The sequence below is a fragment of the Thamnophis elegans genome, chromosome 12 (assembly GCF_009769535.1).
Source record: "Thamnophis elegans isolate rThaEle1 chromosome 12, rThaEle1.pri, whole genome shotgun sequence".
In the NCBI taxonomy this organism is placed as follows: Eukaryota; Metazoa; Chordata; class Lepidosauria; order Squamata; family Colubridae; genus Thamnophis; species Thamnophis elegans.
The window spans coordinates 59,452,913-59,480,058 of record NC_045552.1 but is presented as its reverse complement, the minus strand read 5'-3'; the positions used below and the strand labels follow the sequence as shown (position 1 = coordinate 59,480,058).

At 47.2% G+C, this 27,146-nt stretch overlaps 3 protein-coding genes across 5 annotated transcripts; 1 reads left to right on the top strand and 2 right to left on the bottom strand.

The window, feature by feature from the left end:
• The first annotated feature begins 251 nt into the window (after positions 1–251).
• Positions 252–3,386, top strand: EOLA2 (endothelium and lymphocyte associated ASCH domain 2). Of its 2 annotated transcripts, none has more exons than XM_032227167.1 (3): positions 252–328; positions 1,657–1,950; positions 2,894–3,386. In XM_032227167.1, exons 2-3 carry the CDS (start codon positions 1,698–1,700, stop codon positions 3,106–3,108), a joined length of 468 nt encoding a protein of 155 aa, XP_032083058.1. In that variant the 5' UTR covers positions 252–328; positions 1,657–1,697; the 3' UTR covers positions 3,109–3,386. The 2 variants fall into 2 exon arrangements, with proteins under 2 accessions (XP_032083058.1, XP_032083059.1); XM_032227168.1 differs by having other exon boundaries at positions 285–328; positions 1,660–1,950.
• Positions 3,387–7,688: 4,302 nt separating this feature from the next.
• On the bottom strand, positions 7,689–11,441 carry LOC116515779 (heat shock transcription factor, Y-linked-like). The gene is made up of 2 exons (XM_032227998.1): positions 9,954–11,441; positions 7,689–8,561 (listed from the first exon to the last, which is right to left on the bottom strand). Exons 1-2 carry the CDS (start codon positions 10,512–10,514, stop codon positions 7,785–7,787), a joined length of 1,338 nt encoding a protein of 445 aa, XP_032083889.1. The 5' UTR covers positions 10,515–11,441; the 3' UTR covers positions 7,689–7,784.
• A 421-nt stretch (positions 11,442–11,862) lies between these two features.
• Positions 11,863–25,624, bottom strand: LOC116515778 (transmembrane protein 185A-like). 2 transcript variants are annotated; one of them, XM_032227996.1, is made up of 7 exons: positions 25,392–25,622; positions 18,681–18,857; positions 17,481–17,688; positions 16,258–16,341; positions 14,782–14,958; positions 13,912–14,035; positions 11,863–13,160 (listed from the first exon to the last, which is right to left on the bottom strand). In XM_032227996.1, the coding sequence occupies exons 1-7, from the start codon at positions 25,427–25,429 to the stop codon at positions 12,916–12,918; spliced, it is 1,053 nt and encodes a 350-aa protein (XP_032083887.1). In that variant the 5' UTR covers positions 25,430–25,622; the 3' UTR covers positions 11,863–12,915. The 2 variants fall into 2 exon arrangements, with proteins under 2 accessions (XP_032083887.1, XP_032083888.1); XM_032227997.1 differs by lacking the exon at positions 18,681–18,857 and having other exon boundaries at positions 25,392–25,624.
• Between the last annotated feature and the right edge of the window lie 1,522 nt (positions 25,625–27,146).

Genomic DNA, 27,146 nt, shown 5'->3' with positions numbered 1-27,146 from the left:
GGCGTTGGGCTTGCTTTCCCTTCCATATAGGCAGATTGCTGGAAGGAGGGGGAGGGGGGAAGGGGGCCCTTCTGCTTCCTCAGCCTGCTTACGTGCCTCCCTCCCTTGGGACGACAAGTCCCATCCTCCTCCACCTGGCGCAACAATGATGCTCCGCGAAGGGCCAGGCTGGGAGAACAGGTGGGCGGACCTTGCGAACTCCAACTCCCGGCATGCCTGGCCGACGTCCTGCGGCGCGAAGGCCTCTGGGAGTCGTAGTTCGCTTGCAGCCGGAGCCCGCCTGCGGGACGAGGAAGACGGGGAGATCTCTTCTGGGCTTCTCTCCAAGGTAGACTGCCTCTGGGTGGGGAGGTGCAGACCAGCCCCTCTTCTCTCCAAGCCCCCCTGGGATCCCAAGCAACCCCGGGACGGGTTCGAGCCTCTTTCTTTGCAAAAGTCAACAATGCAAATCTTTTCTGCCCCCACCCCCCAATGGCATTTTTTTTTTGCCTGTTGCACGGACTGAAGCATTGGATTCCCCCCCTCCCCAAATCAGGAAAGGACCCCCCAAGAGATCTGTGGGACGTTGCAAAGTTCTTTTCTCTTTTTTGCAGCTGGTAAAGATTTCGGATACTGGAGGGCTGGGAGCAAAACAGAGCAAGCAAATTGCAAATCTCTTTTTATCTTTTGTGCTTTAATTTGTGCAGCCGTGTGGCTTCGGAGGTCCCCTTTGTAGATTCGGTGTCCCGAGTTGTATTTCTGGTGGGTTGTTGTGGGCCTGGCATACAGAAGCGGAAAGGGTCAGATTGCTAAGAAAAAAATTGGAAATGATTTGATTTGATTTATTGCAAGGGGCGTTTCAATGGAGCCAGGGGCATTTCAATGCAGAAAAATGCAATCTAATAAGGGATGGGTTTTATTTGCAAAAGGAAACCGCTTATTGGCCTCCACAAAGTGATCAACGTATCACCCCCCCACCCCACCCCAAAAAAGTTACAACCGTGCTGGACATCCAATTGATTTTAACGTTTTTGGTTTTGGGGGCTATTTCCCATCACCTTCTGCACGGCTACAACCTTGTTGCTTGTATCTTTACGATTTACATAGTTTTATTTAGTTTCCTAGTATGATTTGATTGCCTAGTCAGTATCTAAACCAGTGTTTCTCAACCTTGGCAACTTGAAGATGTCCGGACTTCAACTCCCAGAATTCCCCAGCCAGCGAATGCTGGCTGGGGAATTCTGGGAGTTGAAGTCCGGACATCTTCAAGTTGCCAAGGTTGAGAAACACTGTTCTAACCACTGGGAAGGAAGGGAGGGAGGGAGGGAGGGAGAGAGGGAAGAAGGAAGGAAGGAAGGGAGGGAGGGAGGGAGGGAGGGAGGGAGGGAATGCTGGCTGGGGAATTCTGGAAGTTGAAGTCCGGACATCTTCAAGTTACCAAGGTTGAGAAACACTGATCTAAACTATCTTATTTAGAACTCTGCCCACTGCCAGGGGTTCGATTCTCGCTGGTTCAAGGTTGACTCAGCCTTCCCTCCTTCCGAGGTGGGTCAAATGAGGACCCAGATGGTTGGGGGCAAGAGGCAGACTCTGTAAACCGCTTAGAGAAGGCCGTGAAGCAGTGTATAAGTCTGTTGCTCCTTAATTCTGATTTTATTCTCATTCGGGTGCGTGTAGCAGACGATAGGATCCGGGGGAATATAAACCGCCACAGGAAAATGAAGTTTGCCTGCCTCTCCTTTCGACAACCGTACGCCGGGCTGGTATTGAACAATGTCAAGACCATCGAGAGCCGCTGGCGGCCGCTGTTAGCCGACCACCAAGATGAGACTCTTGCTGTCCACATCGCCTTCAGAGACTGGGAAGATGACAGCTGGAGAGACCTTCTCTTGAACAGACTCGGCTGGACTTCGGCTCAGGTTGACCATCTGTTAGCGCAGGGGGAGAAATTTGGCCGAGGGGTGATTGCTGGTAAGTCCAAAGGAGACTTGTTTTTTAAGCCAGCAGGCCTCCAAAAAGTTTGGGCACCAAGAACCGGTTCCGTGGAGAGACCCAGGGCCGTCTGGCATTTCCCAGCCACCGGAGAGGCAGCTCCCCTTGGATTCAGAGATGAGTGAGGAGGAGGAGGAACAGCTGGGGCCTGTTCCAGATGCATGCATGCACATAGGAGGGGGGAACAACAGAGGACAAATAGTAGACTTGGGAAGCAAAGCACATGTGGACGCTGAATGGCCCCTCCCTGGCTGGGGAATAAATAGAAGGAAAGGGGAGTGGTTGTCGTAGGAGACAACAGTTCGTATTTCTGGAGATTTTGCTCATCGTGTTTTGTGCATCAAAGACTGCCTTGACAGAACTGAGGTTTGTGTAATTTCTCTGTTTGAACTGACTTAATTTGCAGCCTCCTGGCTGGGAGCTCACAGCCTTGCATTTATCTTAAGGAGCTGATAAGGACTATTGTTTCAGTTAACTCCTCCCAGGATTCTTGCCTGGAATGCAGTTAATTCCCAAGGTGCAAATAAAGTGGGGTTTTGCTTTGCGGGGAGTCTGTTTCTTGCTCCTGCGAAAGCCGGGTCAGAACAACGCAGACTGGGGCTCTCCTACAGGCGAGGAGTTGGGGACTTCTGTCTTTTTTTAATTTACTTGCATTTTATTGATTTTTTTTTATTAATTACATTTCTTAGTGCTTAAGAAGCATTGTGTTGTCTGGGTTATTTAATTTCCTTAACAATTCTGATTATATTCTTAATCTCCACTCTTTTTTCCCAACTGCTGGTAAAATAGATTCCATGTTTGATGGCATCCCGTGTCTTCTTTCTGCTTAATTTTCAACGTCAATCTATCCTTTTCTGCACCGTTTAGTATCTTCTTGATTATCTCAAAAAATTGAGTCATGCCTTTGGCTCTTTATATACAGGCCTCATTGACATCGGAGAGACTTTCCGGTGCGCTGACCGTTTGCCTCCTGAAGACATTTTACAGTTGGAGAACAAAGCTGTCCTCCGGGATCTGGAAGGAAAATACTTGACGGTGATTTCCAACCCCAGATGGCTGCAGAGAGCCATTCCTGCACGAGGACACAAGGACATCTGGGAGGTGGACATCCCAGAAGATCTGATTCCAGTCCGTTGAATTCCTTCGAACTCGCTCTCCTGCTTGCGATGTGATGGAACGGAACAAGTTTCGATCACAGCAAATTTAACTGTACGTTCAGAACTGTTTGTTTGATTCCTCATCATTGGACTTGGGATAAATTCAGCCTCTAGGGAATTCTGAACTATTCCGGTAAATTTTTTTATTTATTTATATACTAGCTGATAATACCCAGCACTGTTCGGGTATTTATTTATCCCAATCCTCCTTCCGTGAACTTCACTGCAATTTTTAATGTTGGATTTCCCCCCTTACCAGAGGGAGCCCCCTTGTGGAGTACTATGAAGCTGTTGGCAACTCCACAGCACTGTAGCGTAGAAGCCATTTTAAGGCAGTACGGTAGAAGCCATTTTAAGGTACAACAGGCTGTATGTTAACAGAACATACACCCCGAGAGGTGTTAGGGGTGTCTTACTCCCACAGTATTTGTTTCCAGAGAGAAATAATCTGTGTACCAAGTTTGGTAAAAAAAAAGATAACACATACACTAATTGCAATAATAGTGATACAACAAAATAATTCTAACCATATTTATAATTATATTCACTTATTTATGTTCCTGTTAAATATATTAACATATTTAACAGATATAGGCATATATTCAGGTTGTCAATGGTTAGAGATAAGAGGTATGTTTAAGTAAAATATGAACATTGTTTATAATTATATGTATGGAATTCCAAAGTATTCCAGAGGTGTTATGATTAGATGACTATAAAGCTGAAGTTCATTTAATTAGAAGCAGCGATTTATTTTTTATTTTAAAACATGCTCTTTGTGAGTACATTATACAGTAACTTGCATCTCATAACATAAATGAGGTGATCAGTTTTGAAGCGTTTGTTAAGTCACATTTTAGACTTCAAATCATTAATGCACAATATTGCTACAGGATGTCCCAAAGGTGCTTTTTTTCAAGGGGCAACTGGTCTTTCTGATTTTACTTTGAAGTTGTTTCGCTTCTCACCCAAGAAGCTTCTTCAGTTCTAAGAGAAGCCAAAAGAAGCTCCTTGGATGGGAAGCGAAACCTCTTCCAAGTAAAACCAGAAAGTCCAGTTGCCTCTTGAAAAAGCCCCTTTGGGACAACCATGACCAGGATGACGGAGAATCTCCATACACATTACTACGGGATTCTCTTTGCCAAATTTAATGATCCTTGACTTAGGTGCATATGCTCTTGATGCTCTCAGTGTACATAAAAAAAACAAAATTCATTCATCACGAATCATAAGGTACAACACTTAATGGTAGTCATAGGGTACACATCAAATCATACTAGGAAACAATATAAATCATAAAGATACAAGCAAGAAAGTCATACGACCATAAGTGGGAGAGGAAATGGGTGATAGGAACGATGAGAAGTTTAATAGTAATGCAGACTTAGTGAATAGTTTGAAAGTGGGGAGGGAATTATTTGTTTAGCAGAGTGATGGCGTTCAGGGAAAAACTGCCCTTGTGTCTAGTTGTCTTGATGTGCAGTGCCCTATAGTGTCGTTTTGAGGGTAGGAGTTGAAACAATTTATGTCCAGGATGTGAGGGGTCTGTAGATATTTTCACGGCTCTCTTTTTGAGTGTACAGGTCCTCGATGGAAGGCAGGTTGGTGGCCATTGTTTTTTCTAATTACCCCCTGAAGTCCATGTCTGTCTTGTTGGGTTGCAGAGCCAAACCAGACAGTTTCGGAGGTGCAGATGACGGACTCAATAATCCATCTGTAGAACAGAATCAGAAGCTCCTGGGGCAGTTTGAGCTTTCTGAGTTGGCACAGAAAAGACATTCCTTGTTGTGCTTTGACAATGTTTTTGAAACGTCAAAACTTATGGAATTAATGCTGTTTGTATACTATTTTTTAATCTAATAGAACTCTATTCTTCAAAATGCTAGGTGTTTAAACTCTCTTTCTTTCTCCCTCCGTCCCCCCCTCTCTCTCTGCGCGGTTTCATGTCCTATTTTTAATCTGCACTTCTATAGTGTCTATGTAAACACTTGAAAGCAATGGGAGAATTTGGCAGCGCAGAGGGAATTCTTCAAGTCTGAACAAATTAGTCTGCATCCACACTTTTAAAATATCCCCCCAGTGCCTTAAATTACAGTGCTCTGCAGCTTTCAAATTGGTGAGCTAGAAATGAAGTTTCAGCAAGTTAAGCAGTTCAAATGTAAATATGATAATTTGACTTCCCCCCCCCTTCCTTAGGACTCGTGAAGGATTTTAGCAGAACAATGGTTCTCAATTTAGATCCCGATAAATTTAATGGCGCATTTAGGCTGTGATTCCTTATCACTGGACGTGGAATAAATGCGGTATCCAGGGAATTCTGAAAAAATAAAGCTGTAGATGGCATAAAGCTGGTTCATTAAACTAAAAGCACCGATTTATTTACCGGTATTTTTTTATTTCAAAACATATTTTCTCTTCCTCCGTGCATACATTATCCAGTAACCTACATTCCCATAACAATGGTTGAGTCAACTGCTTTGAAGCATTTTATTATTCCACATTTTAGGTTTCAAATCAACAGCACAATATTGCTACAGGATTTGCCAAATTTAATATTATTAGCACCATGTCAAGTAAAAGCAAATACTTTTACTGTTGATAAAATGAATTCCTGCTTTGCTAATACATAGCTGAAAAATTATGAAAGTAAAAGGTGAAGTCATGTTTCTTTAAGGCGACAAATGTTAATTAGAGAATGGCCCCATAGTTTATAAATAATGTGTCAGAGGTGACTCCTCATCCAAACTAAACATTCGCTAGGATTATACTTTTTGCTCACAGCCTGCAATTCTTGATATCAATTTTTGTCTACCACTTTTATTAAAGAAAGATAGCTTCATTTTGTAACATCCATGAATATCGAAAGATGCGTTTCAGGGAAAGCAAACTGAACTCAGAATCTTTTAGATGTTTTAGCCAATTTAAATACATTTAGAATATGCTTCTGGCTCCTCAAAATATTAATTTGCTGAATTAAAAAAGGGGAAAAACTCTAGTTAAACTGAACAGAAGAAACAAGATGAGCATTATTAAAATCAGTCGCTACTTCAACCAAGAAGTAACTTGTCCTGTTTGACTTCACCAGATCTTCAAACTTGATTAAGCCGAGATCCGAGCTGAGGATTTATAAATACTGTACAGGGGGGTCACAATAGCAAATTAAAAATGTTTTGAGGAATTCACTGTTGGTGCTCTGACTGCCTATAGTCCAACTGTCTTGTACTTCAGATTCAATCAACTCTTTCCCCACCTTTTAAAAAATGTGAACAAGATCTAGACACACAGTAAAAAAATATCTCATAATTCAGCCAATGTTTCATTTAACAAATCACTGTCCCTTAAGCATCGAATGACACCATTATAATAATAGGTGCATATTAATAACCTTAAGGTCGAAATCTGTTGTGGTGATTGTTTCTTCGTGACGTAAAGCCCGGATCTCAGTAGATTGAAAAGATTCGTAGTAAGAACTTAGGAAGTGGTCAATTTTTAGTGTTCCTCAACCTTGGGTACTTGTGGACTTCAACATCCAGAATTCCCCAATCATCATCACCCTGAATTCCCCAGCCACAAGGAATTCTGGGAGTTGAAGTCCACATGTCTTCCAATACCCAAGGTTGAGAAACACTATTTTATTCTCTAGAATACTTACCTTGAGAATTGGGAGGGCAACGTCCCCCAACAAAGGTCAACACACGTAATTGTGATTCCCCCACCATAACACCATGTCACATATTGTTCCTTTGCAAGCATCCTTCACACTTTTTGCCTTCCCAAGTTCTGATGCCAATGCCAATTCTCTACATTTTATAGCTGGTCAAATTCATAATGATCTCGTATACAGGTTTTTAACACCCTTGGGTGTCTGAGAACTATTTTGCACCAGATGTTCCTAACCACCAGTGGCTAACTTGAAAATGATGACAGACCAAGAACTTTAAAATGAATAGAATACAAATAGAATAACAGAGTTGGAGGGGACCTGGGAGGTCTTCGAGTCCAACCCCCTACACCAGACAAATGGTCTAACTGTCTGGAAATTTCTCCTTAGTTCTAAGTTGCTTCTCTCCTTGATTAGTTTCCACCCAAAAAAAGATTTTTGTATAGGCTGCAGCTTTTTTTTTTAAAAGCCGTGGCAACAGAAGTAGGAAACTTATTAATTCAAATCAATGCAATTCCTTCCCTAGGCATTTCTCCTCAATCTATACCAGGGGTCGGCAACCCATGGCTCTGGAGCCGCATGTGGCTCTTTCATCCCTCTGTTGTGGCTCCCTGTCCCTGGTCAGCTCCACAATTGATAGGGCTTTCGGTTAGGACAGGTAGGGGAAAATGGACGCAGTGCTAGGAGGAGACTCTATGGTGCGGGAACCGGACTCTTCCGGTTGGCTCCAGAATTGAATGGGGGGGGGTTTCCGGTTAGGACCTTTGTGGCTCTGAGTGTTTAAGGTTGCCGACCCCTGATCTATACATTTAAACAAGGAAACTTTTGAGGGGGAAAACATCCTTCCTGTGTTATCCGTGATGAAAGAAATACAAAGAAGTTCACCTAGGTAAACCAGACAGGAAGAACAAAAGTTTATTCTTCAGCCAATGCCGTGGATAGATTCCCTTATTTTAAGTAGATGCAAAACGTCTCCAGAATTTCCCCAGTCCTTTTTATCGATGGTACCCGGCATAGTCTGCTGTTTTGGGTCCGGCTCCTTTGGAAGCGGACGGAGGGTTGGACGTACAGTTGCAGTTAGGACAATGGTGGTATGAAGGAGTTCGGTGGTGATGGGAAGACCTGGACATAGAAATAGCCGAAGCGGCCGCTATCATCGGCATGGAGAACCACGGGTTGCAGAAGGGAAGGATGCTGGCCCAGTGAGCTTGCATGGCGGATAAGTCTGGATACATGGTTGGGAAGGCGGGCAGCCCAATCATTGGCGCAAAGGGGCTGTTGGGGACGGGAGGTATGACGTGATACAATGAGGTAGCTGACGTGGTGGTGGTGGAATCGATCTCATGGGTGTTGACTCGAGCATGGTTGGGGTGCTGGGGCAAGTGGAAAGGCGCCAGCTGGTTGATCTTGTTCTCAGTGTCCTCGGGTGGACCCTGATCTGAAGACCTCAAAGGGGTCGGAGAAGGCGCGAACCCGCTTCTCAGACGGCCTACCGTTCCAGCAAGGCCTTTGGTCACAGGTGGCTTCCGAAGACCAAGTTTGTGCATCTTATCTTTGGGAGAAGTGGTCAGGAAGCTGTTTTCCCGGGAAGAAGACCCCAGAGAAGGTGGACCTTCTGGGCTTCCGGACCTGCTCTTCAGACAGATTTCGCCGAAATCTTCCTCTAGCGAGAAAGCAACGGGCGGCATGTTTTTGATTCCAACTCTTCGCTTGCACCTCGCGAGAAGGTGGGGGCATCCTCTCTTAAAATTGGGGTTATGGTAGAACTGGAGCTAGAGACAGGGGGGAAAAACGGGAGTTAGTTAACCTTCTGAGGAGGAATCGAAAGATGAGAGAACTAAAAGGTCCGGTCATCCCTGGAGCCATCTTCTCTTGGCGTCTTCGGGGATGCCACAGTGGTGGCCGGACAAGATATGGGAAGGGGGAGGAATAGATAACGAGGGTAAAGGTAAAAGTTCCCCTCGCACATGTGTGCTAATCGTTACTGACTCTAGGGGGCTGTGCTCATCTCTGTTTCAAAGCCAAAGAGCCAGCGCTGTCCGAAGACGTCTCCGTGGGCATGTGGCTGGCATGACTCAATGCCGAAGGTGCACGGAGCGCTGTTCCCTTCCCACCAAAGTGGGTTCCTATTTTTCTACTTGCATGGGACAAGACTGGAGTAATGCAGCCCGTGAAGTCATAGGACGCTTTACCTTTAGAAATAAGCTGTAAATGTCTTGAGTTCACACAATCTATTCACCCACCTTGTGTGAATTAAACCACAATCAAGACATCTAGTAGGTCATAACAAACAAGCATCCCGCTCGCACCTTGCCCATCTTCGTTGAAACAAATCTTCCCTTTACGGGCTCTTAAGGGAGGAACAGGAAACATTTTGTTCCCTTGTCCATTAATTTCATGCATATACTGGATGTTTTTGAGCCATGCCACTTGCAATGACGACAATTCTTTTTGCCAGGAATCGTTGGCATTCTGTACCCGTGGGAGAAGGAAAGGGATGGTGCGGGCCCAGTGTGGTGGACCCAAGAGGGTGGAACCACCATAACTGGTTTGGCAAATGATGCCGTGCGCCCAATGTGGTGGATACTGAACGTGAAACCACCGTTACTGGTTTGGCAAAAGACGCCTTGAACCCAGATTGGTGGCTACGAGGAGTGGAACCATTACTGGTTCGGCAAAAGATGATGTGAACCCAGAGTGGTGGCTACAAGAAGTGGTACCGTTATTTGTCTGGCAGAAGACGGTGTGAGCCCGGAGTGGTGGATATAGAAAGTGGCATTACTGGTTTGGCAAATGAGCCCCTCGTGGTGGACATAAGAAGTGGAATCATCATTATTGGTTTGGCAAAAGATGACGCGAGCACAGTGTGGGCACAAGAGGGTGGAACCACCATTATTGGTTTGGCAAATGACAGCATGAACCCAGCGCGGTGGATACAGAAGGTGCAGCCACTGTTGCTGGTTTGGCAAAAGACGTGAGCCCATTGTGGTGGATACAAGGGGTGCAACCTCCATTACTAGTGTGGCGAAAGATAGCATGAGCCCATTATGGTGGATGCAAGAGGTGGAGCCACCGTTACTGGTTTGGCAAACGACGGTGTAAGCCCGGCGTGGTGGATACAGCAAGGTAGAACCACCGTTAACTGGTTTGGCGGAGGGCCTTACCTTGCTGAACGCGTAAGCGGCCTTTTCCTCCGCTAAAAACTCGACCAGGGAGGCCGACCGCTGGAAGTTCTGCCTCATCTTGCTAAAGCCGTAGAGGTTCAGCTGGCGGATGAAGCTTTTCATGCAGTCCGTCTCGAAGATGCGCATGGGCCCTTTGCGCTCCAGCACCTCCTTCTTGAACAGCTCCTCGTCGATCACCACGCAGCTGCCCTCGTCGTCCCACCAGAGAGACTTGAACTGCTCGCTCTCCACGATCTTCCAGAGCTTCTTGGGGAAAGTCAGCGAGAGGAAATCGTTGTCTTCCAGGCCGGCTTCCTCGCAGAGCGACAGGCGGGGCCGCTTCGCCCAGGGCCCGTCGCTCAACGCTTGGAAGGCGTTCTCTTCGATCATCGACCGCAGGGCAAAGTCGCCGCCGGCGGTTTTGTTGTGCATGGGGGCGGAGGGGAGGGGAATCGCCGGAGGCCTCGCCTCATCTTCGTCTGAAACGGGCTGAGTCTGCACAGTGGGAAGAGCCGTGTCCAGTTCCCTGTGGTCACCCAGGTAGCTTTCCGCGGTCGCCATTGTTATGCTGTTTGACGAACCATGCCGGGGAAGAGTGCCGGCAGGTCTATTAAAAAACAAAACCCCAAAGAGAGAGGCTAGGCAGCAGGAGCTTCAGGAAAGAGTTCTAGAACATCACAATGCTTTTATCTGGAGACCGAGTGTGACATCACACAATGAACGCTGGTTTCCTAGCAAACGAGATCATAATGACAGGAAAGGTTTTATTTGCAGCTGCGCTGGAGGAGAAGAGAGGACTTGGGGGGCTGAGAAGAAGAGAGGGGAGATGGAGTAAAGACTTTATTTCAAAGTAAGCCGCCAACCTCAACCAGCACCGTATAAGTTGTGCAAGAGTGGAGACACAGCAAGATCCCTCACTGGGGATTCCTCTACGCACTCTGCACCCTGAAAAGGAAATCCAGAAGAGAATTCTGCACCTCGCCACCAAGCCGACTTTACTTGGCGTTTGCTAAGGTGCAAGTTTATAAAGAAATAAGATTTGGGAGGATCTAAAGATACTTTTCAATGCTAAAGGGGTTTCCCACCCAGTACAGGGGGGGTGTGTGTGTGTCCAACTTTTAAGACTCGTGGATTTCAACTCACAGAATGCAACTTTTAAGCATAGCTGGCTGGGGAACTCTGGGCATTGAAGCCCACAAGTCTTAAGTCGCTAAAGGTTCGACTTCCACGATCTAGGAACTCAGGGCTGCATCAAATAAGGGTCTTTTTTCTCCCTTTAGGGAACTTGTAGTCTTCTCGCATGGACTGGGTGGATGAGCAGGGCTCCCCAATTCTCATCACGGCTTCTCTTTGGGTCCTCTTCTGTATTCTCCTGTGCTGTGATGGGACACATTTTCCTAGCAGCTTTTCCAAAAGCACCCGAAGGCCAAGCAAGGAATAACGGATGGAAACTGAGCAAGGAGAGCTTCAACCTGGAAATAAGGAGAACATTTTCTGACAGGGAGAACAATCAACCAATGGAACAGAAGCTGCCTTCACAAGTTGTGGGAGCTTCATCCCTGGAGGCTTTCAAGAAAAGACTGGACTACCATCGGTTAGAAATGGTGGAGGCTCTCCTGCTTGGGTGGGGGTTGGACTAGATGACCTACAAGGTCCCGTCCAACTCTGTTAATCTCTTAAAGGTCCTTTCTCGTTCTCCCCATGTTATGTTCTTGTTTCTGATCTTGAGGAAACGTTCTACCAAACTCTCACACCAGTGAAGTCCTCCTTCAATAGATCTTGCCTGACAACTTCTACCCAGGGTATTTGAGGTGGTTAGGCTGACATTTTTCACCTCCTGCAAGAAAACAGGCTTGCAAAAAATCCTGCAGGTGGGTAAGCTTGACACACAAAAACATTAGCACTCAAAAAAATTTGGGGACGCTTTATTGAACAGGCCAAAAGGGAGGCTGTGAGAAACCAGCCTTTGCCCAAATGTGTAGCGTTAACAAAAGTGGGAGTATTATTATTATTATTTTTTTTTGAGGGTCTGGCAGTCTCTTCCCTCTCCACCGCAGATGGTTACAAAGACTGAGGCTATTCACAGAGAAATTTACATACCTCTTTCCAAGCCAATTTAATCCAGAACGAGAAGTGCCAACAGTCGTGCGCAAAGACTCACATCGGAATAGTAGTTAAGGTTCGTGGTTCGATGCCGGGGGGGGGGGGGAGGGATTCGAAATGCGTGAACCACTTTTGCCGAAGGTCCTTCAAACCGAGAAATAGAAGCCAAGAGGAACACGGAACGGGGGTGTTTCGCGCACCGGAGATTACGCCTTTCGTACAGCCTTTTAAAAAATACTTTTTACATCCATATTTATAATGTACAGACTCCTGTTTCCACCCCTCCCAATATATTACATTGCCAAAAGTTCATATAAATACTATGTACAGGAAAACGTGACTTCCGCCAAGGAGGAAGGTTCCTACGTTCAGGAACCTCCTTTTTTGGCTTCTCCAAAATAAACACCCATCCACCACTGCGGGAGAAAGTGAGCGCAAAGCCCTCCGGGGGCCTTTGTCCAGGGGGAACAGTGGACAGGAAGAACTCGTGTGTGTGTGTGTGTGTGTTTGTGTGTTAGGGGACTGTGAAAGAATATTAGTAGTGGCAAACGATGACTTTGAATCTAAGGCTGCCGTTCTGTGACCAGAGACTCAGCCGTTCCCACTGCTGCACCTGGCCAGAGTTACTGAACTCTTCCTGCTTTCACTCGGGTGATATTTTGACACCCCGGGATGGACACATGTTAAGGGAACGTCTTATGAATGCAAATCCACAGTGGTCCCCGATCCCTAGCCGTCAACAAACTAAAAACAAAGGCATGGAATTAAAATAATAAATCATTATAGTGTCGGCTGAGGAGAAGCCAGTGGTGAAATCACGGGGGAGACATCCGTCCTCGGCAAAACAAAAGTTCCGCTTTTAATCTGGCGTGTCGATATTCAGCTTGGGCGGCGGGATGATGTACTTCCCGGGGCTCTGGGTAATGACCACCCCGGCTTTCTTCCGGAACATCGGAGCGATTTTGGGGGCCTCCGGGAGGGGCGTTTCTTCCGCTTCCTCGTTGTCTTCGTGATGCAGGTCGTAAGAAATGTTGCCGTACTCCCTCAGGAAGGGGAAGATCTCCAGCAGGAACTGGCAGAAGTCTTTGCGGATCCCGAACCACCCTGCGCAGGGGGGGGGGGGAAGCGGGGGGCAAAGTCACTCGCCTGTCCACCTTGGGAAGCCCTGGCCCCTCTTTCTCCCTCTCCGGAAGGACCCTTCGTGCTCTCGGAGCTGGTTTCCTTACAGACATTTCGTGAGCGGTGCTAGTGAGGGGTGGGTTTTTGCTCCCAAGTTTATATTCTATAGGCTTTCCCTGTCAGTGCTGGTGGGATTGGACAGTCAATTAATAGAACAAAAGCCTTAGGGGGGGTCTTTGGTTGGGCTGTTTCCCGGCAAGGCACTACAACAGTGTTTCTCAACCTTGGCAACTTGAAGATGTCCGGACTTCAACTCCCAGAATTCCCCAGCCAGCGAATGCTGGCTGGGGAATTCTGGGAGTTGAAGTCCGGACATCTTCAAGTTGCCAAGGTTGAGAAACACTGCACTAGAATGTAAACTGAGAGCAACCCCACCCCTCCCCTTACTAGCACGGATGATGTTACTTAGACTAGATGGGCAATGCAGCATCAGCCACTCAACTCAGAGAGCATCAAGGACCCCACAATTGTCTTCCTCCTGTCTGCAAACCCCACTCCCCTTCCAGCACTGATGATGCTACCTAGGTGGGTCACGAAACATCTACGAGAGAATCACCAAGCTCAGGACCCCGCAGTTCAACCCTGAGCTACAAATATTCCCCTCTGTTCTTCCCCTCTCTCTGCCCTTGGGTCTCCGTTGGCAGAAGGAGGCCGAGTTCTGCTCTCGCCTACTTACAATGATTGCCCCCTTTCTGGCCAAAGGTTGTTGCCATCAAAGTGATCAGCGAAAGCCACAGCGGGACGAAGACGGGGATGTAGGAGAAGGAGTTGTGCCCATCCAGCCTGTGCACCAGCAGGATCTGAGAGAGAGAGAGAAAAACGGGCGGCTTCAGTGATCTGGAGGGAACAGGAGCCCAGGCAGCATTTAAATCCCTGCAGCCGTAGATCTAATGGGGCAGTTTTTTGAGAAAAGGAACAATACACACAAGATTAATCTATCTATCTATCTATCTATCTATCTATCTATCTATCTATCTATCTATCTATCTATCTATCTCGTATGTATGTATGTACATGTATATGTAGGTCCTTGGTTATTCGGGTTTTCTCCCGTGTAAAATTGGAGATGTCTTGGCGACGTTTCGACGAAGTCTCATTCGTCATCTTCAGGCTTGGTGCTTCCAGGAGCAATGTGAGATCTCGGCTGTTTCTTCCTTTTAACTGCCAGTGGGGGTTTCAGCTGATTGGGTGGGGGCTTGGCTGTGTCCTGATTGGGTGGGGGTTTGTGTTTCATGTAAGGATAGGAGGGGTTTGAAGAGGCTAATGGTGCATTTGCAGTCTGGCTTCTGGTCCTTGGTCGTGCCTCCTCATCAGTGTGGGTTTTTGTCTGCTTTCTTTGTGAATGTTTGGTGGTGACATCCTGTGTGGCTCTTGTGAGTGTGGGCCTGGTGCCATTCATCATGTTAGGGACTCGTTTATCAATAAGGCTAGCAGGCGGGAGGTATCATCCAAATGGCTGGCAGGCGGGAGGTATCGTCCCGCCTGTTCATGCTGTGTGGGCGTTTTTCTATCTCAATGGCTTCTACATATATATGGTTCAACCTACTTCAAAGGTGAGCAACGGAACCACGATGGTCATCCAACTGACGGCCATCGTAATGTGGGTTCTTCTCTGTTCGGCGATCACGTCCATCGAGCGCAAGAACAAGACTGACCAGACGATATAATACAGCACCACCAGGCAGAGGAAGGACATCAGGATCCACAGAGGGACACAAACAACCTAGGAATTAAAACGGGGGGGAGGGGAGGGAGAGAGAGTCACCTGTCACTCAAAAGGACCACTCATTTCCATTCTACGCATTGGATGTTTGAAAAGCGAGGCTCTAACCATGAGCATGAAATATGTTTTGAAATATTTATGCGGGGTTCCTTCGAGCACTGATGACGTTACATAGTTGGGTCACGAAACGCCTGCAAGGTAACAACCGAGCTCAGAGAGAGCACCAAGGACCCCACGGCCATTGTTCTCCTCCACTCTGCAAATCCTGCTTCCTTCTAGCACTGATGACGCTACCTAGTTGGGTCATGAAACATCTAACTGTTGTGTCCCGCCAGCAGCCAGCAGAGCTGGCTGAGGAATGCAAACAGTGAGGAGGTTGGGGGGGAACCTGGGCCAGTCCTGGAGTCCGGGGAAGGCTCTGAGGAGGGCTCTGTGTCGGAGGCAGAGAGGGGGCCAGGGCCACCCAACAGTTATCAGCTGCCTTCAGAGTCAGACATCAGTGGGGCAGAAGAAGCCTGGAGCCTGTTCCCAGTGTGCGCATGTGCAGAGTTGCCAGATGAAGGGAACAGCTAAGGAACAGGGGTCGACTTGGGAGTAAGGCCACAGGTGGACGATGAATGGCCCCTCCCAGAGGAAATAAGAGAGGAGCGAAAGGGGAGTTTGCAGGAGACCATTAGTTCGCTTAATTGGTTCCTGACTCTCCGAGACTCCTGGCCAAATTCTGCAGATATGGGCCTGGCAGCTCTCCAAGCCAGAGAAGGTCTGTGATCGTAAATCCTCCCTTGAAAGACTTTGCTGGAGGTGAATGGGCAGAATTCACAGTCAATTAATAAAAGGGTTTTTTGTCGGGACAAGGAATTGGCTTCGGGCTCTTGGGAAGCCTCGGTCAGAGCACTAACAACCAAGTTCAGAGAGCACCAAAACCCACAACAGTTCAACCTTGACCTACAAAAATTAATTTTCTATTGAAACATTCATTTTGGGCATCAGGCAAGGATTATTATTGTTTTACCCAATTCCACCAAATGCTTCCTACCATGGCGTCTCCAGTCCCAGCTACAGGCTGGAGCTTCCTAGAGGAATATCATTCAAGTACTCATGAGGTCTCCCCTTGCTTCACTTGTCTGCGTGACGGTGACAATTTAAAGTCATTCCGTTCCCCCCACTCCTCCACCAGATCCCTCTGCAAGTAGGCCCCATTGTCAAAATCTATTGACGGCTCATTTCGGCCTGCCAGCCGCTACTGGCCCAACAACCCTGACATTCTGAACAGAGGAGGATCTTTACAGCTTTACGTACAAGCCACGGCCACTTGATGATTTCGTCCAGTCGGAGGGCAATGAATATGAACTGGAGTATGTTGACGGAGCACAGGATCTCCAGCTAGGAGAGAACCAAAGCAAGCGGATTAGAGTCAGAATGGATTTTGCTGCAACCAGCAACGAGTATCTTGCTTGAGGTAGCAAAGCCACAAGTTACAAAGTACCTGTCACCTGAATACAGGTAGTCCTCGACTTACGGCTGCAACTGAGCCCAAAATTTGTCGCTGAGTGAGAAATTTATCAAGGGAGTTTTGCCCTGTTTTATGACTTCTCTTGCCGAACTGTTGTAAGTTGAGGACTACCAGTACAATTGTTCACCATGACTCCTGTATGAATCTTCAAAAAAAAAAAGAAGACTCATGAAATACATTTGCAAAGAAGATACTCGTCTCTTACTTCAGGCAAGTAGAATTCTGCTCTTCCTTGAATGAGGGGAACATCTCTCTCCCTCCCTCTATCTCTCTCTCTCTGACACACACAATAAATATTCTGAATTATAAAACTTTCTGTTGGGACACGTGGGATTCCTTAAGAGTAGTTTCCTTTATTGCTCTTGCCAGGCTAAAGCAACTATTTGCATAACTACTGATATACTACGGGATGAGCTGTTTTTGGTCAGAGAATTCATGACTGGCAGAGACATGGTAATAAGGTCAGCCAATGAATAGGCATAGCAACAGAATAGCCAATGGGAGATGAAACAGATTTGAGCCTGGGTGTGGTTTAGCCCTGCAGCTCTGAATGCTGTGCTGAGAATTGAAACTGAAAGCAGTCTGTGCTGAAAACTAAACTAGTCTGCTGCTCTGATCTGAAACTGAAGAATCACTCTTGGTATTGTACATTTGCTCATGTGTTATTAGGTATATGAAGACATTTCTTATTTAAATCAATCCAGCTGAATCAGTTATCTGCGTGTGCTTTCTGGATTTGATTTTTGCAACAAACTCTGACAGTTTTAACACTCCTTCCCGCTGGCCAAATTTTCCACTGTCTCTCTACCCTCTGGGAAAAAGCCTCTCCTTCCTGGGAATCCAGATTACATTTCACCCCACCTACAGCCCGATACTCCTACAGGTGTCACACTGTCCCAAAGGCACACAAAATCATTAGAACAAAACCCTTACAAAACGTCACTAAAATGTGGGACTAGCTTTGAATGATGACCCACTGCTCTATTTTTCTAATATGGACTGTCCTCACCTCCAGAGATCGGTCGTGCCGGAAGCCCCACACGCAAGCAGCCACCGATACCGGAGACACGAAGAAGAGGGGCATGAAAACCAACAGCCAGAAACGGGTCCCTCGCTCGATTCCGTCACAAACCAGAACTTCAAACATCAGCAGGAGGAGGTGGATGCCAACGGCAATTAACATGGCTTTGAATTCCACACACGTTTCCCCTTCTGCTCTAAAGAGTAAAGGGAAATCAGTTCTGTTAGTTCACCCCTACTACAAGGTTAACCCAAACGTTTCCTGACGTTGGACTGAGCTTCATCCCTGGAAAATGACCCATTTGCAAAGTGAAGTTGCTAAGCAGGCATAAAAAGAAAAAACTGGGCTTCTCAAACAACACAACTCTTAGGTCTACGGAGAAATGCCCAGCCCAGAAAATGAACTGTGGGTGGAGTCACACCCAGGTTCACACAAGGTTTCAAAGATGGCGCTTGGATTCCCATCACATGATGAATAACCAAACATGCAACCCTGTTTCCGTTTAGGCTGTGGCGCCTAGTGTGAATCTAATCCATTGATTTAGTTAAAAAAACATAATCAAATCCAAGGCATCTCACCTGGATCGGCAGCTGCAGTTATAGCGAGTCAAAAATGAACCAACTACTTCGGAAGCTACTTGGAGCTACCTGGATCACAAAAGGGTCCAGCATCTGCACACTTTAACTGGTAGTCCTCGACTTACGACCACAACAGAGGCCAACATTTTTATCGCTAAGTGAGACATGCATTGAGTTCTGCTCCATTTCACCTCCAACTCTTTCTTTGCCAGAGTTGTTAAGTGAATCACTACAGCTGTTAAGTTAGTAACCCCGTTGTAAAGCAAAACTGGAAACACACCTCCCCCCCCCGCCCCGGTTGCTTGTTGGAAGGTCACAAAAGGGGATCAGGTGACCCCGGGACACTTGTGACCATCATAAATGTGAGCCTGTTCTCAAAGGTTTGAATTTTGATCACGTGACTGTGAGGATGCGGCAACGGCCCAAAGTGAAAAACGGCAATAAATCACCTTTTCCCCCCAGTGCCGTCGTAACTTCAAACGGTCATTAAACAAACTGTTGTAAGTTGAGACCAACTGTACAATTGTTCACAGTGGGTCCTACCTGAAACTTCAAAAGACGATTAAAAAAGAAAAAAGACATTTGCAAAGCAGGGACGGGTCCCTCTTACCGATATTGTGGGTTCCGGGCCCAAACCCCCGTCCCTACGGAGGCCCCCACTATAACCATTAACTTCCACAGCCATATCGGAGCAAACACAGCCCAGTAGCTCCATTCGATCTTGTCATCCAGCCGGAGAGACAGCAAAATTGAGAAGAGCAGCAGACAGGCATAAATAAGAAATTTGCTATGGAGGAAGAGAAAAAAAAAAAAAAGGGAAGAGGAGATCAATTTAGGATATTATCGCCTTCACAATCGTGGTGTGTAGCTTGTGTTTCAAAAACAGTAAGTCATTAAGAAGAGGTGAACAAAAGGAGACAAGAAAAGTTCCCAATGACTCCCTGAAATTTCTGATTTTTAAATTCCCTTTGGCAGCTGCAAGCGCACTTTTAAAATCATAATTTTCATTTCCCGTTTAAGCGAGACCAAGTATTTCTCAGCTGTAGCTATTTAAAGGTATCTGGACTTCAATTCCCGAGCAAATAGAATAGAATAGAATTCTTTATTTATACAACCAAGTGTGGTTGGAGACACAAGGGATTTGTCTTTGGTGCATGTGCTCTCAGTGGACATAAAGAAAAATAAAATAGAATACCTTCATCAAGAACCATAAGACGCAACGCTTAGTGATCATCAAGGTTACTAATAAGCAATCAAATAGTACCAGGAAACAAATAAAACAATATAGATTGTAAAGATACAAGCCACATGGTTACAGTCATAAATAAAGAGATGGACTAGATTGACGCTGCGGCCTAAATGGAAACGGACTTGGTTATTCAGCCTGCAACGGGAATCCAAGCACTGTCTTAAAACATCGGGTGAATTCAGCTATCGCCTCCATGCCCGATTCGTTTTCTACGTTAACGGCTGTGGTCGTAAGTCAAGGGCAGCCATTATTTCATGAGACACCCAAATGGAGCCCTCGGCTCTGCCAATGGCCTCTGTGGGGTCCTACCCAAGATCCCAGGGGTTAAAATCTATTATGTCAGAAGTTGTTCTGTGAATGCCTGCAGCTCTTAAGTTAGAAACACCGTTGTTAAGTGGATCTGGATTCCCCCACTGATTTTGCTCGCTGGAAGGTCGCAAAAGGGGGATCAGCTGACCCCGGGACACAGCAACGGTCGTAAGTATGAACCAGGTGCCAAGCAGCTGAATTTTGATTGTGTGACCATGAGGAAGCTGCAATGGTCGACAGTGAAAGACGGCAAGAAACGGTGGTAAAACTCTTTTGCCTTCCTCTCCGTTTGGCAAAACAATGAAGAAAATCTCATTAGCAGGGAACACAACGGGCTTCCTTCCAATGCCTCCCATCAGGAAGCTGACTCACACCACAGCAGCTGCCTTCAAACTGTCATTATTCAGTCAACACAAAGGAAGGGAAGATTATGAGCGAGGGAGCCCAGGCAGACAGCTCCGATTGGGCACCGCTTACAGATGTGCGCAGAACAAGAGGAAGAGGACTGCAAGGGCGACAGCGAAGGGATAGGAAATATTTGCCGCTTGGGTGATGGATTCTTGCAATGGTTTGCTCTGACTGTAAGGGAAGGGACTTTCAGGTTATCGCTGCCTCTCTTGCAATTATGTTGTCAGGGTCCCAAGTGACACCCCCAAAAAACGAAGACTCCGAGGCTCGAGGTTCCTCAAAGTTCCATTTTATTACAGGCGTCATATTAGCACATCTGGGAAACCCCGAATCCGGAAGCTTCCAGGTTTTCCCCACCCAAAAGAAAGTCCATGTCCCTGCCCAGCACCCACATGTCCATCACATGATCCAATTAGGCACCGTTCCAACTGGAGATGCCGTCCAGTCACACCCCTCAAGGTGCAGGGCAAGACGTCCTTGAGAAAGGAATGCTATTTTGACTATATTTCTCCCATACTCATTTCATTTCATTTTAATGACATTTATAGGCCGCCCTTTTCCCTGAGGGGACTCAGGGCGGCTTACAATAAATAGGAAGGGGGTGCAAGACAAAACACAAGAAAAAAACCGTGTGAATAAAAAATAAACCAGTAAAACACAACATTCATTCAGCATTCGGGTGGGGCGAGGTTAGGGTCTTATCCCCAGGCCTGACGGGATAGCCAGATCTTGAGGGCTGTGCGGAAGGTCTGGACGGTGGTGAGGGTACTCCATATAATCCCCCCTCCCAGTTTCCCACAGCAATAAATGGGGCAGGCCTGAAGGGCCAATGGAAAAGTGGCTTCCAGGCCTGATATATGTATTTATTTTACTTTCATACAAGCCGAGAATGGGAGGCTTCTGGATGGCTTCATGTCTGGAGGACGATGAGTAAACCTGGAGATGTTCTTCGAGGGCAATAAAGCAGGATGGTAATTTTTGAGGAGGGCCAGATGTGTCATCGGCAGAAACACCACTGCTGGAGTGGAAGGAAGCTTGGGAAGGGTCAATGGATGGTCGTAGGGCAAAGAGGTGGAGCCCTGGGTGTTCACTGAGCTTGGTGGTTTTCTTGCAGATGTTTCATGACCCAACTAGGTAACATGATCAGTGTTCCTGCGTTTGGGGTTTGCTGTCTGCTTAAGACTAGAACACATCCTCTCCAGTAGCCAGAATCCAGATAAGCAGAGATTAACCCCAGACAAATAATCAAGCATGTGATCCATTAAAAGTCTTTAAAAGTCATTAAGAGTCTTTAAAAGTAATTAAAAACAGCATTTCAGATGCTTTTTCATAGCCATGTGCTCCATTAAAAGTCATTAAAAGTCTTTAAATTAAAGACATGCTATCTATGATGAGGAAGGTGAATTATTTGCATCCCTCCTACATTAACTACTTAGTACCATGGACTTGCAGGGCTGGTGCAACGTGTAACATGCTCACACTGGTGCAACAGGACTGGGTATTTGTTAATATGATTTATTGGGTTAGGGTGTTTTCCCCTTCACTGTGAATTGTATTGTGTTGGGGGATATGCACTGAGGGAGCTCAACCAATCTCATTGTATATATGTTGTGCGCTGACAATAAAGATTTGAACTTCAAGGGATTTCCGCAGCCAGAATGTCACTCTCTCAAATAGCTCAAGAAATTCTGTGCGCATGAGAAACGGAGCAAGCATTGCTAAGACGCTTCTCTGTCCTTTTGTGCCATTGTATAATAAAAATAAGAATAGAGTAGAATAGAATAGGGACTAGAATAAAATAGAATAAGAAAATGAATAGAATGGGGAATTTAGAGTAGACTAGGCTAGACTAGAATATAGAAAATGAATGGAATAGAATGTTCTTTATTGGCCAACTGTGAGTTGACACACAAGGAATTTGTCTTTGGCGCATAAACTTCCATTGTACATAAAAGCTTATAAGTGATAAATCATGACCATAGTCATCATAAAAATAAATTCATCATAAATCTTAAGATACAACACTTAGTGATAGTCATAGGATCAAAATAAAATTAGGGTTTAAATAAAATTAAATTAAAAAAAGAGAAAATCTTCCTACTTGAAAAGCAATAATTGGCACTGACGGGCCCCCCTCCGCCTTGTTCGGTTCCCACAGAGCTGTGGCAGTGACACAACTGGGAAACTTTCCCCACTGTTTAATCGGGCCAAGCCAACTCCGAAGGCTCAATTTGTATTCCGCCATTGAGCCGTTGTGTAAAAAGCAGCTTTAATACAACAGCCTGTTCTTTTTCTTCTTCTTCATTAGAAAGCTGCAGAGGCCAGGAATGACTCTTAATGGGTGAAAATGAAGGAGGAGGGAAGGTGTGCAGGATGTAAAGAGAAAAAGAAAATTTTACAATATTCCCTTTATGAGAAAAGCAGGAAGGATTTTTCCATTTCTTCAGAAGGCATAAAGCAGAAATGCTCTTCAGTGTGAAAAACTAAAAAAAGGGGGAAACCACCAGTCCTGAAAGCTCCTTCCTTTCAATTATTTTATTTACACCGTTTCTTCTATCCCAAGGACTCAGTGTGAAGCTCTACAACTACTTGTTGAAACTACAGTTTTACTCTAAAAAAAGGGCAGTCTCAACATTTGAGATTGAGTATTCTACAAGCATCACCAAAATTCCTGTTAGTACTCGGATACCAGAATCACGCTTGAAAATAATTTTTAATGCAGGGTGTTATTTTGAAATGATTTTCTTGGTGCTATCGGCATACTCTATATCCCAATAGGTAAGAAAAAATACTGGCTGTGCCTTATGGGGACTATCATCCAGACCTACCCCAAAGGGATGGATCGCTCTACCCTAGCTCCAAATACTGGCTGTGCTTTATGGGAATTATAATCAGGACCTACCCCAATGGGATGGATCTCCCCCCCCCCCAATACTGGCTGTGCCTTATGGGGATTATAATTCAGACCTACCCCAATGGGATGGATCTCCCCCCCAATACTGGCTGTGCCTTATGGGGATTATAATTCAGACCTACCCCAATGGGATGGATCTCCCCCCCAATACTGGCTGTGCCTTATGGGGATTATAATTCAGACCTACCCCAATGGGATGGATCTCCCCCCCAATACTGGCTGTGCCTTATGGGGACTATCATCCAGACCTACCCCAAAGGGATGGATATCTCCCCCTCCACCCCAATACTGGCTGTGCTTTATGGGGATTATAATCCAGACCTACCCCAATGGGATGGATCTCCCCCCCCCCCAATACTGGCTGTGCCTTATGGGGATTATAATCCAGACCTACCCCAATGGGATGGATCTCCCCCCCCAATACTGGCTGTGCCTTATGGGGACTATCATCCAGACCTACCCCAACAGGATGGATATCTCCCCCTCCACCCCAATACTGGCTGTGCTTTATGGGGATTATAATCCAGACCTACCCTAATGGGATGGATCTCCCCCCCCCCAATACTGGCTGTGCCTTATGGGGATTATAATCCAGACCTACCCCAATGGGATGGATCTCCCCCCCCCCAATACTGGCTGTGCCTTATGGGGATTATAATCCAGACCTACCCCAATGGGATGGATCTCCCCCCCCCAATACTGGCTGTGCTTTATGGGGATTATAATCCAGACCTACCCCAATGGGATGGATCTCCCCCCCCCCAATACTGGCTGTGCCTTATGGGGATTATAATCCAGACCTACCCCAATGGGATGGATCTCCCCCCCAATACTGGCTGTGCCTTATGGGGACTATCATCCAGACCTACCCCAACAGGATGGATATCTCCCCCTCCACCCCAATACTGGCTGTGCCTTATGGGGACTATCATCCAGACCTACCCCAACAGGATGGATATCTCCCCCTCCACCCCAATACTGGCTGTGCTTTATGGGGATTATAATCCAGACCTACCCTAATGGGATGGATCTCCCCCCCCCCAATACTGGCTGTGCCTTATGGGGATTATAATCCAGACCTACCCCAATGGGATGGATCTCCCCCCCCCAATACTGGCTGTGCCTTATGGGGATTATAATCCAGACCTACCCCAATGGGATGGATCTCCCCCCCCCAATACTGGCTGTGCTTTATGGGGATTATAATCCAGACCTACCCCAATGGGATGGATCTCCCTCCCAATACTGGCTGTGCCTTATGGGGATTATAATCCAGACCTACCCTAATGGGATGGATCTCCCCCCCCCCAATACTGGCTGTGCCTTATGGGGATTATAATCCAGACCTACCCCAATGGGATGGATCTCCCTCCCAATACTGGCTGTGCCTTATGGGGATTATAATCCAGACCTACCCTAATGGGATGGATCTCCCCCCCCCCCAATACTGGCTGTGCCTTATGGGGATTATAATCCAGACCTACCCCAATGGGATGGATCTCCCCCCCCCAATACTGGCTGTGCTTTATGGGGATTATAATCCAGACCTACCCCAATGGGATGGATCTCCCCCCCCCCCAATACTGGCTGTGCCTTATGGGGATTATAATCCAGACCTACCCCAATGGGATGGATCTCCCCCCCAATACTGGCTGTGCCTTATGGGGACTATCATCCAGACCTACCCCAACAGGATGGATATCTCCCCCTCCACCCCAATACTGGCTGTGCCTTATGGGGACTATCATCCAGACCTACCCCAACAGGATGGATATCTCCCCCTCCACCCCAATACTGGCTGTGCTTTATGGGGATTATAATCCAGACCTACCCTAATGGGATGGATCTCCCCCCCCCCCAATACTGGCTGTGCCTTATGGGGATTATAATCCAGACCTACCCCAATGGGATGGATCTCCCCCCCCCAATACTGGCTGTGCCTTATGGGGATTATAATCCAGACCTACCCCAATGGGATGGATCTCCCCCCCCCAATACTGGCTGTGCTTTATGGGGATTATAATCCAGACCTACCCCAATGGGATGGATCTCCCTCCCAATACTGGCTGTGCCTTATGGGGATTATAATCCAGACCTACCCTAATGGGATGGATCTCCCCCCCCCCCAATACTGGCTGTGCCTTATGGGGATTATAATCCAGACCTACCCCAATGGGATGGATCTCCCTCCCAATACTGGCTGTGCCTTATGGGGATTATAATCCAGACCTACCCTAATGGGATGGATCTCCCCCCCCCCCCCAATACTGGCTGTGCCTTATGGGGATTATAATCCAGACCTACCCCAATGGGATGGATCTCTCCCCCCCCCCAGCCCCAAATCCAGTGATGCACTGCAAGGTCGCTTTTCCACCCATCCCCCACTCATCGCCGGCCCCGCCCCTTCCGCCAGGCCCCGCCCATTTCCGGCCTCCCCTCACCTCGGATTGAAATCTTGAAACAGGCCCCTGAGGTTCATGGCGCTCCTCCTCCCGCCCTCGCCGCTAGGTCACCACGGCCACATGGCGGCTCCGGCCCGAAGCCTCCCGGCGAAGGAGGGAAAAAAAACCCGGCTCCCGCCTCAGCTCCACCGACCATCAGACGCTTCCCCTCGACTCCGCCGAAGGGCCGCACTGCGGTTGCGCCGTGGCTGCGCCGCGCACGCGCGGAGGACCTCCGAACAAACGGCAGGCCCCGCCCACCCCGACCTCTGAAGCATCGAGTCTTTCCTTCCGCGCCTTCGCGCTCCGCCCCCTCGCGCTAAGGGCGTGACGTCACACGCAGCGAGAAGCCGTGCCCTTTTATGGGCGTGGCGGGCGGAAGCCTTTGCAGGGATGGCTGCATTCTGTGCCAGGATGGATTTAAGGGCAGATTCTGACAAGTGGCTAAACACGTGTCTGTAGGGATGCCATTTAATGCGGGGCAGCAGAGGAGGAATGCATTTCATTCATTGCAGAGGGGAAGCGTAGAAGTTAAAAGAAAGAGGACTGATACGCATTGAACTCCTGGAATGGAAAGAAGGCTATGAAAGCACCAGGGAAATAAAATAATCAGATTGCAGAAGATGGTCGGGGCAGATCCAGACAACGGGGCTGCCACGGAGGAAAGACCCTGATTTCATCTGGTTCGAGTGAGTTGATTGCATTTATGCGCTGACTTTTCTGTGTTATGCAAACCTGTCCATTTTATCTGCCTTTTAAATGCTCATTTATTTATTTATTGTAATTTGCCCATGACAGCTATAAGTATCAGGGTTTCTGTGCGTGCTTTTACTGATTTTGGGGGGCAAATTCAGGGAACCCATCAAATGCCAACACTTTATGAGTCCCAATACTTCTGAACAAACTGCTCAGCAGGGCTGGTTCTTGGGGGATGAGTGCCACGTGGTGATCTCTGGCAGAAGGACCGACAGAAGAGACTTGCAAGGAAACAAGCAAGCTGAGAGCCCACCGAGGAGGGACCCCCCTCCTTTCAATTCTGAGGACACAAATATTCTCCTTTATTGGAAACCATAATGCCCAAACTTATTCGCTTCGGGGATTGCCAGTGTTGGTGGAGATAGGATTGTTCTTCCTGGTAATAATCCCTTGATTACTTCTCTGCTTGATTCTTTGTCTGGGGTTAATCCCTGCTCATCTGGATTCTGGCTACCGGAGAGGATGCGTTCTTAGTTTTAAACAGAGAGGAAACTTAAAATGCATGAACATGAATGTTGCCTATGTTGGGTGATGAAAGATCTGCAAGAAACTTAGCAAGCTCAGCGAGCACCAAGAACCCCACAGTCGGCCTCCTTCTTCCTCCCTGCAAACCTCACTCCCTGCCAGCCCTGATGATGTTACCTAGTTTGGTAATGAAATGTCTGCAAGAAAACGAGCAACCTCGTTTCAACCTTGAGCTACAAATACTCTCCAAGCCGATGCAAAAGACGGGAGCTGTAAAAAGCCCAGAAACCTCTGGAGCAAAACCTCCGCGCCCAATGCATTGGGATGAATGGGGGGAACCAAGAAAGGGACCCGGGGCGGCTGGGACTCTTTCCTAAGGCGGGTCTAAGGGTCGTCCACAAGAGGGGAAGAAGAAGAAGAAGGCGAGGCAGACGCGCGTTGGCTTGGCACGCGGTTCCCACGAAAGGTTGCAGAGCCAAGCTGGGCGCGCATCATCTGCAAGCTTCGTGCGCGCAGCCAGCTCGGCTCCCTTTG

Coding starts and splice junctions, on each gene's coding strand:
- EOLA2 (XM_032227167.1), top strand. CDS start 1,698: ATGAAGTTTGCCTGCCTCTCCTTTCGACAACCGTACGCCGGGCTGGTA. Junction 1,951..2,893: donor TGGCCGAGGGGTGATTGCTG/GTAAGTCCAAAG, acceptor CTTTATATACAG/GCCTCATTGACATCGGAGAG.
- LOC116515779 (XM_032227998.1), bottom strand. CDS start 10,514: ATGGCGACCGCGGAAAGCTACCTGGGTGACCACAGGGAACTGGACACG. Junction 8,562..9,953: donor CCGCTTACGCGTTCAGCAAG/GTAAGGCCCTCC, acceptor CCCTGTCTCTAG/CTCCAGTTCTACCATAACCC.
- LOC116515778 (XM_032227996.1), bottom strand. CDS start 25,429: ATGAACCTCAGGGGCCTGTTTCAAGATTTCAATCCGAG. Junction 18,858..25,391: donor TTTCAAGATTTCAATCCGAG/GTGAGGGGAGGC, acceptor CTTCCTCCATAG/CAAATTTCTTATTTATGCCT. Junction 14,959..16,257: donor TCATCAAGTGGCCGTGGCTT/GTACGTAAAGCT, acceptor TTTAATTCCTAG/GTTGTTTGTGTCCCTCTGTG.